General features: G+C 45.0%; 1 protein-coding gene and 1 long non-coding RNA gene across 2 annotated transcripts; one reads left to right on the forward strand and one right to left on the reverse strand.

Annotated features, from left to right (window-relative positions):
• Positions 1 to 2,627: 2,627 nt before the first annotated feature.
• Positions 2,628 to 8,812, reverse strand: LOC149427629 (uncharacterized). Its single transcript, XR_016311238.1, has 2 exons — positions 8,570 to 8,812; positions 2,628 to 2,959 (listed from the first exon to the last, which is right to left on the reverse strand). It is a non-coding gene; the product is annotated as an uncharacterized LOC149427629 (long non-coding RNA).
• A 62-nt stretch (positions 8,813 to 8,874) lies between these two features.
• Positions 8,875 to 12,256, forward strand: CEBPA (CCAAT enhancer binding protein alpha). Its single transcript, XM_089667835.1, has one exon. It carries the CDS (start codon positions 9,015 to 9,017, stop codon positions 9,903 to 9,905), a length of 891 nt encoding a protein of 296 aa, XP_089523961.1. The 5' UTR covers positions 8,875 to 9,014; the 3' UTR covers positions 9,906 to 12,256.
• Positions 12,257 to 13,605: the final 1,349 nt, after the last annotated feature.

Below are 13,605 nucleotides of genomic sequence, written 5' to 3' on the forward strand. Positions count from 1 at the left end.
GTCATACTGACTGACAGTATTATTTCTCTTCCCCAGCAGACTCCAAGGGCATTTAAATTAAAGGTACAGTGTTCTGCACTAATATTAAGTCTCTCTGAAGCCTAGAAACACCCTTTTTTAAGTTAAATTCACAGCGAATTTATTCGACTCGAATCGAATATTGTCCACGAATTCGCCGAATCAGTCGAATCGAATTTTTCATTTCTTCGCTCATCTCTAGTTGTCTCCCAGCAGTTAACATTTACCAGTAGTTGGTAAGATAAGAGCTTTCTTCTGAATTCACAATCCCTAAAGGTGAACTCCAGGAAGCACCATTTGCATCTAAACTGTCCCCCCAGCATGAGCCGTAGAAATAATGACAACTCATACTTCTGCCTTGCAGCACCGGGGTCCTCCATTCCAATCCCAATTATGACACCGTCTGCATGGAGTTTGCATGTTCTCCCTGTGCCTGCGTGGGTTTCCTCCAGGTGCTCCAGTTTCCTCCCACACTCCGAAGACATGCTGGTAGGTTACTTGGCTGCTCTCCAAATTGGACCTAGTATGTGTGTGAGATAGGGACTTTAGATTGCAAGTCAAGGTAGGAACCAGGGGCGGACTGACAACTCATGGGGCCTCTGGGCAATAGGGGATCATGGGGCCCCTGTGTCCTGGCCCAAACTCAAAAAAGCCTATGAAAAAAGTACCAGGGGCATCTCATGGGGCCCCCTACTGACCCCGGGCCCTCAGGCAGTGCCCGAGTTTCCAAATGGTCAGTCCGCCCCTGGTAGGAACTGATATGTATAGTGCTGCATAAAAGATGTCATTGTAAGGCTGCTTTCACACTGCAGAAGAAAAACATGTGACCATGTAATCCAATGGAACTCTTCACACTGATACATTGCGGGTCTGCAGCGTTTTTTAAAAATCCTGCTTGTTGCATTTTTGGTGCGATAAAAAGGCTGCACCAAAACCCACCTCCCCATTAAAAAGGAATAGAAAACGTGGCAAAAACGCACCTGCGTTTTGTTTTTGGTGCGGTTTTTGATTTGCATATCTTGTAAGCAGGGCTGCTGTTAAAAACCACGGGGCCCCATACAGCCAACATGACATAGCCCCCCAAAGAAAACTAAGTTTACAATGCTTCAATTATGAACACAGTGAGTGATCGGTACTGATCACTCATTGTGTTCATTCAGGGGGGGGAAAGGGGCTGGTAAATGTGAGGAGGGCAGCCGGCAGCACTGCGGAGGTGGGGGCCCACAGGGGGACCTAGACAGCAGGGTAATATATGGTGCACAGGAAGGGTGATGGGTGAGGTGGGGGGGGGGCAATTACTGGAACCGATCCCCTGTATGGCTCTCTCTGCAGCCAGCTGGAGGGAGAGGAGCAGAGAGAGCCATACAGGGGATCAGTTCCAGTAATTACCCCCCCACACAATGCCGATGACCCTCCCTGCCTACATCCAACTCACCCAGCTGCCTGGGCTCCCCTGCTGGCTAGGGCCCCAAACAGAAGGACTGGTGGTACCCCCTTATCCACAGCCATGGCTGTAAGACACCACAGATGTGGTAAAATGTATTTTTTTCTACAGATCAGTGTGAAAGTAGCCTAATCGTAATAAATAGATACATTTATAATTATAAATGGGAGCAGAGGCAGACTGATCATTTGGAAACTCGGGCACTGCCCGAGGGCCCGTGGTCAGTAGGGGGCCCCATGAGATGTCCTTGGTACCTTTTTCATAGGCTTTTTTGAGTTTGGGCAAGGACACAGGGGCCCCATGATCCCCTATTGCCCGGGGGCCCCATGAGTTGTCAGTCCACCCCTGAATGGGAGTATTCTATTCTGTATGAATGAATAACATTCAAACCTGGAGGGAAAATGACCTAATAATGTTTGATTTGCCCGCATTTGCCCACAACAAATGTACATGCAATTTCACAGCATGTACAAACTTTTTATAAATACATCCCAAAGTGAATTTTGACACTTTTTTTCCTGGTAGAATCTCCCCATTTTTAAAACACTTTTGCCACCCCCTGGTTTGTTGGCACATTTGCCCAGCTGAGCGACTTTTTCCTTAATGGCATGTCCAGGTCTTGGCAACCTGTGTCACATTTGTAATACGGCGAGTGTTACATTGTCGCCAGTGTCCACGATGAAACATTTGGATACATGTACGTTCACTATTCCAAGCGGTTTAATTCATTGGTCATGTATCTGCTTGAGCCCGGGTTCACACTGATGCGGTGTGGAATTTGCAGCGCTTTCTGTGTGAATTCCGCACCACATCACAATCGCACCCCGTTCCTGTGAACCGCTGCGGGTGAGTATGTTAACACCCCGAAATCAGTGCGCAAAACGCAGTGCGATGTGCAGAATTTGATAGCATGGGTGTGAATACCCATGCGATCCGATTCCAATGCGGACCAAAAAAAGGGTCCTGCGCCTTTTTGGTGCGAATGCGGTGCGATTTGAGCCATGCAAAATGTATGGCTCAAATTGCACCACACAGAATTCGCATGTGATTTGCACAGGAATGCGGTTCTTGGAGGTGCGGTTCTTGTGCAACTCACATGCGATATGCCGCACCACACAAGTGTGAACCCGGGCTTAAACTTAACGATGTGGAAACATGGTGAAAATGAGAAAAATACATCCCAGATTTATTCATTGGCTGAGCTCTCGGGGTCGATATTTGACATGGAAATGCAAAAACTGTTGACTTTTCTATAATCAGTCTCCTATCTGTAGCATCAATGTTGGTTGTGGGATTCGTGGTCGTTGACGCTGGCACAGTGGAGGTGGGATTGGGATGACGCCCTCCTGGGGTTCCAGCTCCTTCCTGGTAATCTGTCCTCCTTCCTCTATATGTGAGATATATTCAGCCATACTTGAACCACCCAACATGGAGTAATCTCCTTTAATTCCCATCCTGCAGGAACGGCCATCATTACTACCCAACAGAGCGAGAGATCTGCAATAGATACATTGAATTCATTTACTGGATCTGATATCCGATCGTTCATTAGATCACCTGAGAAGTCAATTACCTGCACAAGCAATGACACCTCTCAGGCCAATAGGGCTACATTGCTGGCCAGGCTCAAACTAAACAGAGGAATAAAGTAAAGTGGACCTGTCATCAGATATGTGATGTTTGTATTACTTGCAGCCTGCTCAGTAATGTGTAATGCAGGGCTGTCTTAATGCATGGGCACCCCAGGGTTCTGCCCAGGGGCACCTAGTGCATGGGGGCCCCATGATAATCTTGCATTACATCTTACATGCCAACTGTCCCAGATTGGCCGGGGCAGTCACACTTTTTACAAAGCTGTCCCGGGATGACCCGGGCAGCATCCCAGAACCTGTACTGTGCTCTCCTGATCCCAGTATTGTGCCCTCCTGATTCTCCCTGTACTGGGTCCTTTGAAAGCCTCTCAACCAATGTAGTAACATGATCACTGTGTGCAGGGGTAGATTTAGACCTTGGGGGGCCCAGGGCACTTCAGGGTTGGGAGGATCCCCCATACAAAGATTTGTTTTACAGTCTCGAAGACAGTAACACATTTTCAAAATGCACACAATGTCATTCTGAGGTTCTGAGGTCACATGTGGACATACATATGCAGTCATAGGCCCCCTTCTTTAAGAGCATAAGCGTTCTATGTGAGGTTCGCTTGAGCTGCCAACATTTGTATTTAAAAGCGATATATAATACCAGGCCATTACTAACTTGAGGTGGCACTTCTGGTAAATGGAGCGCATTCTAATGAGGGGGAGTGTCCTTCCCAGGGGCGGACTGACCATTTGGAAACTCGGGAACTGCCCGAGGGCCTGGGGTCAGTAGGGGGCCCCATGAGATGCCCCTGGTACCTTTTTCATAGGATTTTTGGAGTTTGTACAAGGACACAGGGGCCCCATGATCCCCTATTGCCCGGGGGCCCCATGAGTTGTCAGTCCGCCCCTGGTCCTTCCCCTATTTATACTGAGCGATGCATCGCGCTGGCCATGCCCCTGATGACTTTTGATGACGAAACGCATAGGGTGGAGTTACGCAGTGTGACGTCATCGCGCTCTGGAGGGATAGTGGCCATCTTTTTGGTTTGAAACATACCATCCTGTCACTTTGTCATGCTGTTTTAAAGCTTTTTATGTAGGTGCAATCTGAATAAATCCTTTGGATTAATTAATTTACTACACTATGAGCTGGCAATTCTTCTTTTCATGTGGTGTTTTGATGCCTGAGGGGAAGTTTGCTATTTGGAATTTAATTTGGAGAAGTATCTTGGATCGTTCTGGAAGTGATTTCTATTGAAGACCGGTTGCAGTATCAGCTGGATATATTACACTGCTTATGCTGGCCGACCCTTTGGGTGGTCAGACCTTCTGGTAAGAGGCCAATTTATTTGGGTGGAAGGTGACGGTCTTCTTTTTGGATTGGAATTCTCTTTCCTATGCACCGATTTCTATATATAAATGGGAATCCTACATGGACTTGTATATAATTACTGTAAATTTTGGGGATTTTCAAACTATATGTCCAAATAGCGCTGCAATTGTTATATGAATACCCAATCACATGCAAGGAAAATTAAAAAAAAATAAAGGAATTTTTGCTTGCACATGATTGGATGATGGAAGTCAGCAGAGCTTTTCCTCATTCACTAAGCTCTGCAGCAACTGCACTTGCAGTGTGCTCAGTCTATTCGCCTTTAGTAAATCAATCCCAGTGAGTCACTAATGCAGAACAAGCATGTATCCAGTGAAGTGTGATAAAAAAAAAAGTTCAACTTTGATACTGCATACTTGTTTCAGATGAGTAAATAGTGAAGACAGAATCAGGATGACGACCCAAAGCTAGTGAGTTTGTGAGCAATGGCAGCTTACCTATTTGCATTCTGACAAGTACACTTTAAGGACAGATCCTTGTGTAATGAGAGAGAAGCGGTTGTGATGTACAGACTGGAGGTGATGGGTGGGGTGTCACATAATATTAATCACACACTACACAGAGCCAAGGACACATCAACCTGGAGAATATTCAATGCCTGCGCAGAGAGTCGAATTGCACGGTTCGTCCTCCCTGAGGCAGCAATGTAAACTTGTGTCCCAGCTTCACTTCTCATTTATATTTCACTTCATCCTCCATCAGCTGGGTGGGAACCAATGCATAGAGCTCCGGGCCCAATCATGGTAACCCTGCAGGTCCATGATAACCTCTATTTACAGTCTGGCTGTGTATGAGGAGAAAGATCCAAACCCCACCAGGTGCTGGAACATCAAGCAGTGAAGGTCAAGACAACGCGGATCATAGGGCTCTACAAGTGAAATTAAAGTGTTATTAAACCGTGCATTCACTATATCCGGTCTCCCCGGACCCTGCATTCACTATATCCGGTCTCCCCGGACCCTGCATTCACTATATCCGGTATCCCCGGACCCTGCATTCCCTATATCTGGTATCCCTGGACCCTGCATTCACTATATCCGGTCTTCCCGGACCCTGCATTCACTATATCTGGTCTCCCCGGACCCTGCATTCACTATATCCGGTCTCCCCGGACCCTGCATTCACTATATCCGGTATCCCCGGACCCTGCATTCCCTATATCTGGTATCCCTGGACCCTGCATTCACTATATCCGGTCTTCCCGGACCCTGCATTCACTATATCTGGTATCCCCGGACCCTGCATTCACTATATCTGGTCTCCCCGGACCCTGCATTCACTATATCCGGTCTCCCCGGACCCTGCATTCACTATATCTGGTCTCCCCGGACCCTGCATTCACTATACCCGCTCTCCCCGGATCCTGCATTCCCTATATCTGGTATCCCCGGACCCTGCATTCACTATATCTGGTCTCCCGGACCCTGCATTCACTATATCCGGTCTTCCCAGACCCTGCATTCACTATATCTGGTCTCCCCAGACCCTGCATTCACTATATCTGGTCTCCCCAGACCCTGCATTCACTATATCTGGTCTCCCCAGACCCTGCATTCACTATATCCGGTCTCCCCAGACCCTGCATTCACTATATCAGGTATCCCCGGACCCTGCATTCACTATATCTGGTCTCCCGGACCCTGCATTCACTATATCCGGTCTTCCCAGACCCTGCATTCACTATATATGATCTCCCCGGACCCTGCATTCACTATACCTGGTCTCCCCGGACCCTGCATTCACTATACCTGGTCTCCCCGGACCCTGCATTCACTATATCTGGTCTCCCTGGACCCTGCATTCACTATATCTGATCTCCCCGGACCCTGCATTCACGCTATGTGGTCTCCCCGGACTCTGCATTCACTATATTGGGTCTCCCCAGACCCTGAATTCACTCTATCTGGTCTCCCCGGACCCTGCATTCACTATATCTGGTCTCCCTGGACCCTGCATTCACTATATCTGGTCTCCCCGGACCCTGCAGTCACTATATCTGGTCTCCCACAGTACACACAACATGGAAATGCTATTATTTTAGTAAATATAAACTGCTAAAGACCTTTTCTTATTTGCAGTATCTAGCAGTCTTGTGACTTCTATCAGTGTCCAGCTAAGCACTGGTTAAAGCCTGCAGGAAGAGTTTTCATTCTGCTCTAGGAGAATGCAGAACCCCTGTGTCCTCTCTCTGGACAGTGCTGATTGGCCCTGTGCTGATCACATGCACACTCCCAAGAATAAAAAAAAACTTCTCTAGCAATACAGACTAAACTGAACATGTGCAGATGGGCTACAGATTTAGTCTGTCTTATCAGTGTGGACATTTGAACAAGAGGAGGGGCAGAGAAGACAGGATCAAACAGTCTTTTTACACAATGCAGAGTATTAACCCCTTAGGTCCCACAGTGAGTATAACAAGCATGCTTTACTACATATACAGACTGATTGTACTGTTGGGGGTTTAGTAACACTTTAAGATTTTTCATCTTCCAATTATACATATTGGGTGAAATCCATTGGAGTCAATGGGGATGGCAAAATTGGGGCAGCTTTTGGGGGGGTTTAACAAAGTTTTTAGGATTCATCTCTTGCGTCCAGCTCCTCCCGCTGCCCCCATAACCCTGGCTTTTAGCACACTATAGAGGAACCTGCAGTGATGGGTCTTGTATTCTGAAGGGGGCCGCATCCAGTTGAAAGATGTTGTGAGGGAGGTGCCAACAGCGCCACCCATGGAGTGAACTTCTGACAGTGTCTGGTCCCTTTACATGCCTACATAAAAATATATATATACTCATACCAGGGCCAATTTAGGCTGCCATAGATAGATCCAAAGTCAGCCTGGGCCATCCAAATTGTGATCCTTGTTTGACTTGACTGTTCTCCAGAAGTTGAATGTTAGGTCAATTTTTGTTTAAAAAAAAAAAAAAAACAGGCTTGAGAGTCCCTGCTGTCACAATACATCGGGGGGCGGGGGGGTGGGGGGGCATCCCTCCATCCTCTATTGTGTGGATGGGGGAATCCATTGGTTTGGGGGGGGGGGTTCAACCTACTGGCTCCATGCCCAAGAAGCTTAAGGCAGTGCTGGAAAATAATGGCGGCCACACAAAATATTGACACTTTGGGCCCAATTTGGACCTTGTCACTTAGGGGTGGACTCGCTTTTGTTGCCAGCGGTTTAGACATTAATGGCTGTGTGCAGAGGCGGACTGATCATTGGGGAACTCGGGCACTGCCCGAGGGTCCAGGGCCAGTAGGGGGCCCCAGGAGATGCCCCTAGTACCTTTCATAAGCTTTTTTGTGTATGGTTTGAGTGTGGGCTAGGACACAGGGGCTGCATTACCCCTAGTGCCCGGAGGCCCCATGAGTTGTCAGTCTGCCACTGGCTGTGTGTTGAGTTATTTTGAGGGGGCAGCAAATGTACATGTTATACAAGCTGTACACTGACTACGTCACATTGTAGCAAAGTGTCATTTCTTCAGTGTTGTCACATGAAAAGATAGAATCAAATATTTACACAAATGTGAGAGGTGGATTCACTTCTGGGAGATACTGTATATATGTATATATATATGTATATATATATATATATTTTTTTTAATATATATATATATATTAATAAAAAGAAATAAAAATATACATATATAAATACAATCTATTTACTATGCAGAAATATATATATTTTTTAATACATACATTTACATGTATTAGAAAAACATTAAAATACATATATATATATACATATATATAATATATATATAAGAAAAAAAATATATACATATATATATATATATATATATATATATATATATATACACACTGTATATCATGTTTTAATATCATGCAGAACACACAAAAAAAATATTTTGTGTATATATATATATATATATATATATATATAGTGTAATAAAAAAATAAATAAAAATAGACATATTATATATATATATATATATATATATATATATATATACACACACACATATATACATACAATCTGTTTAATATGCAAAAAAATGTTTTTAATACATGTATTTACACGTATTAGAAAAACATATATATAGCTATTTATTTATTTTAATTTTTATACACAATTTCCAGGATGCCCCCCCCTCCGGATATATACCCCAATATCCATACCCTGGGTGGACGCCTCCATAGCACCGACAATATAAATGCCGCATTGCTGTATTTCTATGTGCAGCCTGGCCGGTACAAAGGGCGGACTGCACACAGGAGCAGCACAGACCAGCAGAGAGCGGAGCCCAGGGCCGTCGTGCAGCGATCACGGGGCGGCGATGCTGCGAGGGGATTGCAGGGAAGGAAGCGCTGGAGGCGGCCGGAGAGGTTCCAGAAGACAGTTTTCTCTGCCGGCTGCAGTACCCCTGACCGTGCATTAGGTGGCGCTGCGCCCTCTGCTGCCTATATATACTGTGACAGCGGTGCTCCGCCAGTCAGTGTTGAGCAGCTGGCGTAGTCACCTGGTCGGTCTGTTGGTGGGGAAGTGGAGCGATTGATCGATCAGCCCGAGCTCACCCTGGATTCCCGGAGCTCGTCACCATGCTTGGCTGGCTATAGGAGCTCCATGGAGCTAGCCAACTTCTACGAGGTCGAATCCCGGCCATCCATGAACGCCCAGCCTCAGCAGCACGCCGCCTACGGCTACAGGGAGCCCCCCGCCGCCGGGGACGTGACCGAGCTGTGCGACAACGAGAACTCCATAGACATCAGCGCCTACATCGACCCGGCCGCCTTCAACGACGAGTTTCTGGCCGATCTCTTCCATAACAGCAAGCACGACCGAGCCAAGGCCACCATAGACTACCAACCGGGGCTCGGAGGGGCGCCCGGACACCCTCCCATGTATGGCTGCATGGCCACCTACCTGGACAACAAGATGGACAATGGCCTCAGGCCCCTGGTCATCAAACAGGAGCCCAGAGAGGAGGAGGAGGCCAACCGGGTGTCTCTAGCTGCCCTCTACCCTCACCCGGCCAACCAGCACCCATCCCACCTGCAGTACCAAGTAGCCCACTGCGCCCAGACCACTATGCACCTACAACCTGGGCACCCGACTCCACCACCCACCCCAGTGCCAAGTCCTCACCACCTTCCCCATCACCACCACCACCATCACCACCAGATGCAAGCTTCGTCCTCCAAGGGGATGTCCTCTTCATCTTCCACCTCTTCTTCTTCCTCGGAGACCAGAGGCAAGTCCAAAAAATGGGTGGACAAAAGCAGCACAGAGTACAGGGTGAGGAGGGAGAGGAACAACATAGCGGTCAGGAAGAGCAGGGACAAGGCTAAGGTGAGGAATGCTGAGACCCAACAGAAGGTGGTTGAGTTGTCCAACGAGAACGACAAGTTGAGGAAGAGGGTGGAACAGCTCAGCAGGGAGTTGGAGACTCTCAGGGGCATCTTCAGGCAGCTTCCAGAGAGCTCTCTGGTCAAAGTGATGGGTAACTGTGCATGAGGTCCAACCCAACCTCCTCATTCTTGACGTCCCCCCCAATTCATCCTATATCTCCTGTGGATCCTAACCAAGCACCAAAAGTGGTAAGGACACTTCCATGAACTTGGATCCCAGTCTTTGACCCTTTCTCTCTCTCTACTTTGTTGCATGAGGTCCAACTCAACCTCATTCTTGATTTAACCCCCAGTCCATCCTCCATCTCCTGTGGATCCTAACCAAGCACCAAGAGTGAAAAGGACATGTCCATGAACTTGGATCCCAGCCTTTGACCCTTTCTCTATCTCTACTATGTTGCATGAGGTCCAACCCAGCTCCCAAATTCTTGACTGCCTCCCCATCAATCTTCCATCTCCTGTGAATCCTAACCAGACACCAAGAGTGGTAAGGACACGTCCATGAACCTGGATCCCGGCCTTTGACCCCATCTCTCTTTCTATGGTTTTGCCAAAAAATGGATATTTTGCTTTTGTCCACTAGGTTTTCGATTGTGGTGACCATTTTGCATGGCCACTATGGCTAAGTTCTCACAGCCTGGTGCTAACTCAGTTGTGAGGAGCCTCTATTGGGCAACCACAGTCTACCAAATAATGTACATTTTTTTATTGTCCTTTGTTTTTTTATACTCTTTGTAAGAAAAAAAAAAGTTTGAATAAGTTCTATGCAACCTGTAGCTGGTCAAAATATTTTAATATATGGGTTTTTTTTTAAGGGGCAGTAAAGTTTGGTAAACATTGGAGAACTGCTGCAACTCCCAATGGCAATTAGTGGGCTAAATAACAAGATGATAGGATCCTATAGGACAAGCCCAGTAGGTCACAGGCTAGATTGGGCAACTTTTGGCCTCTGGTTGTTTTGGCATCACAAACTCCAGCATGCCCCGTCCATGCAGGAAATACTGGAAGTTTTGGTGCCAGCCCAGCTGGTGGCTTCAGGTTGTTGAATTGGCTTGTCGTTTCATGTGTTTGGCTACCATTTGAGCAGGGGCAGTGAAGTCTGGTAAACATTGAAGAACAGTTTGCTGCAACTCTCAATGGCATTTGATGGAGTAAATAAAGAGATGATAGGGTTCCATAGCACAAGCCCATGGGGTCACAGGGCAGCTTCAGGCAACTTTTAGCCTCTAATTGCGTTGGCACCACAAACCACCAGTATGTTCTGCTAACACTGGTCGCTTTGGTGCCAGCCCAACTGGTAGCTTCAGATTGTTGAAGTGGCTTGTGATATGATGGGTTTGGCTATGAACAGGGTTCAATCACAATGTATGCACCTTTTTACCTTTTTTCAAAGTGCCTTATCATCATCATTTGGTGTATCTGTTACTGTAAAACCTACAATCCAGTGCAGCTCATTAAGTCACCAGCAGATTATCTATCAGGAGTTTATGATATGAAGCAGATATGGACTTCTACAAATATTTATATATATTTCTGCAATTCATAGACAAATTTTATCCAGGATAAGTCCTTGCCTTCACTTTCAGAGACACGATCAGTGTGCCAAGAGACGTTTTGTTTTTGTTTTTTGTCGAACGCACAAAACTTATTTAATGACTTGATTTCAATGACAAGCTGCATTGTGGGAGTAAAGGGAATGGTGTCTTTTGTATGACACCGGCCATCACATTATCATACTGTATTACAGAAGAAAAAAAAACATTAAGGCATTTTTTTTTATAAAAACAAAATCTTGACTACCTTTAACAAGCTGCTATTTGCTGATTGCATTGTGCGTTTTTTTTATCTCTTGTATGTATTGGCTTTAAACTTTGGCAGATTAAGTGGACCCGGTTGAATGTGAATCAGAAAATTGCAGTTTTTTAAGCTTCGAACATTTCTTTTTGATCATTTTCTTGCCATTTTTTTAATTTTTATTAATATTATCGTCAGCGATCGCTCTTGTGTGTTGCAGGTCTGTAAAGGACGGCACTCTTGAGTATAGTATTGACGCACCCTCCCCCCCCCCCCTCGAATTGTGTACAAAGCCCCCCCTGCACCCTAACCAACCACTAACACCCCACCAACTCATGACTTTCATAACCGTGCCTTAATTATTGTATGCATAGCACCGCTTAATTAACCCATTCTTCCATCAATTTTATTTTAACCCTCGGAGCAAATTTATGGCAAAAGATTTTTTTTTCTAACAATTTAATATTCCCTTTTCTGAAATCCCAAGATGTTTTTAAGAGTTATTATTATTTTAAAAGATTTATGTCTGTTTTTGAAAAAAAATGTTATTTTAAAAAAAAGAAATGTTTCTATTCATTTTATTTGTTATTAATTATAATTTTGAAACACAATAGCATATGTTTTGGTTTTTATTTTCAATATAAATAAAGAATATACACTGTACAGATTTTTGTGTGTCTCTGTTTTCTTTTAAATTAACAGATGCTGCAAAAAAAAAAATAATAATAATAATGAAAGGATATACTTTATAAATTAACACAAGGCAATCATTTATTAAGAAAAAATATTTTTTATTAATAATATTACATGTTTCTCTCATTGTAGGGGTAAGTCCGGACATACATGGGTTGAAATTCGACCAATTTTTCATCCGAAAATCGGACCTAAGAATAATCGGCCGATTTTCGCTCTGTTAGTGGGTCAATGGCACCGACCGATTTTCGTGGTTCCTCCCCTTTTCGGTGATCGGGCATGTTGGAAAATTCATGAAAAACGACCGATTTTTGATTCAATAATGGTCAAACCATTTTTCCGAGTAGAATATGTGCATGAGCTGTGGCCTGGAAGGAACAGAAGTTTCACTTGTTATATGGAGTGAACTTTATGACTTGGTCAGCCGATTTTCGAAATCATTGATGGCACCATCGGTTTACCGAGCATTTTCGATTTTCAGACTAAAAATCGTTTGGAATTCGAACCATGTATGGCCTACATAATTCTTGGGGCATTTAAATGACTGTGAGTTAAACTAGCCATGCACTATACAATCAGATTGCACAATCTTCTATAGATTTACCAAAACTATTCAATATAACTGTACAATAAATTCAATTTTTATCCAACCAGACAGGTCCTTGCACTACGTAGTCAATGGAAGATCTAAAGGAGATTGTACAATTATACTGTATACTATATGGCCAGCTTAAAAGTTTAAAAGGTCAGTCCATGCCAAACTGATTTCCACATATAGGCGGATGCTAGTTAATGTGCTAACACACTGGCTTCCTATATCTACTGGAGGTTCGCTGTTCCTTCTGTAGTAGAAGTATGTTTTTGCTGTTTTCTCTGTAATGTAAAGGTAAGGAAAAACCCAAAAGGGAAATTAGACCACCTTGAGGAATACTACAACAAGTGGGCGGAGCTGGGAACTCCACACCATTCTGAGATTAAGCCCACCTGTGGTTCCCAATCCCACTCCTCAAGTACCCCCAGAAGGTCATGTCTTGGGAATTTCCTTGAGATAGAAATAGCTCTCGGACATACCATGCCATTGCCATTGATTTAAAGCATTTGTGTGAGGTGAAGGAAATCCTGAAAACATGACCTGGTGGTACTTGAGGACAGAGGTTGGGGACACCTGATCTGGACTGACAACCATTAGACCATGGATGAAGGAACAAAAGTGGAATTCAGGAGCCATTCAGTCCTGTATTTGCACCAAGTGGATCTACCTGTGTCAAACTACTGGTCCTTTGGGTAGGTACATGTGCAAGCACTTGAACCTTGGATAT

This window comes from Staurois parvus, unplaced genomic scaffold (assembly GCF_062004578.1).
Source record: "Staurois parvus isolate SC_StPar_1 unplaced genomic scaffold, SC_StPar_1.0 ptg003601l, whole genome shotgun sequence".
NCBI lineage: Eukaryota > Metazoa > Chordata > Amphibia > Anura > Ranidae > Staurois > Staurois parvus.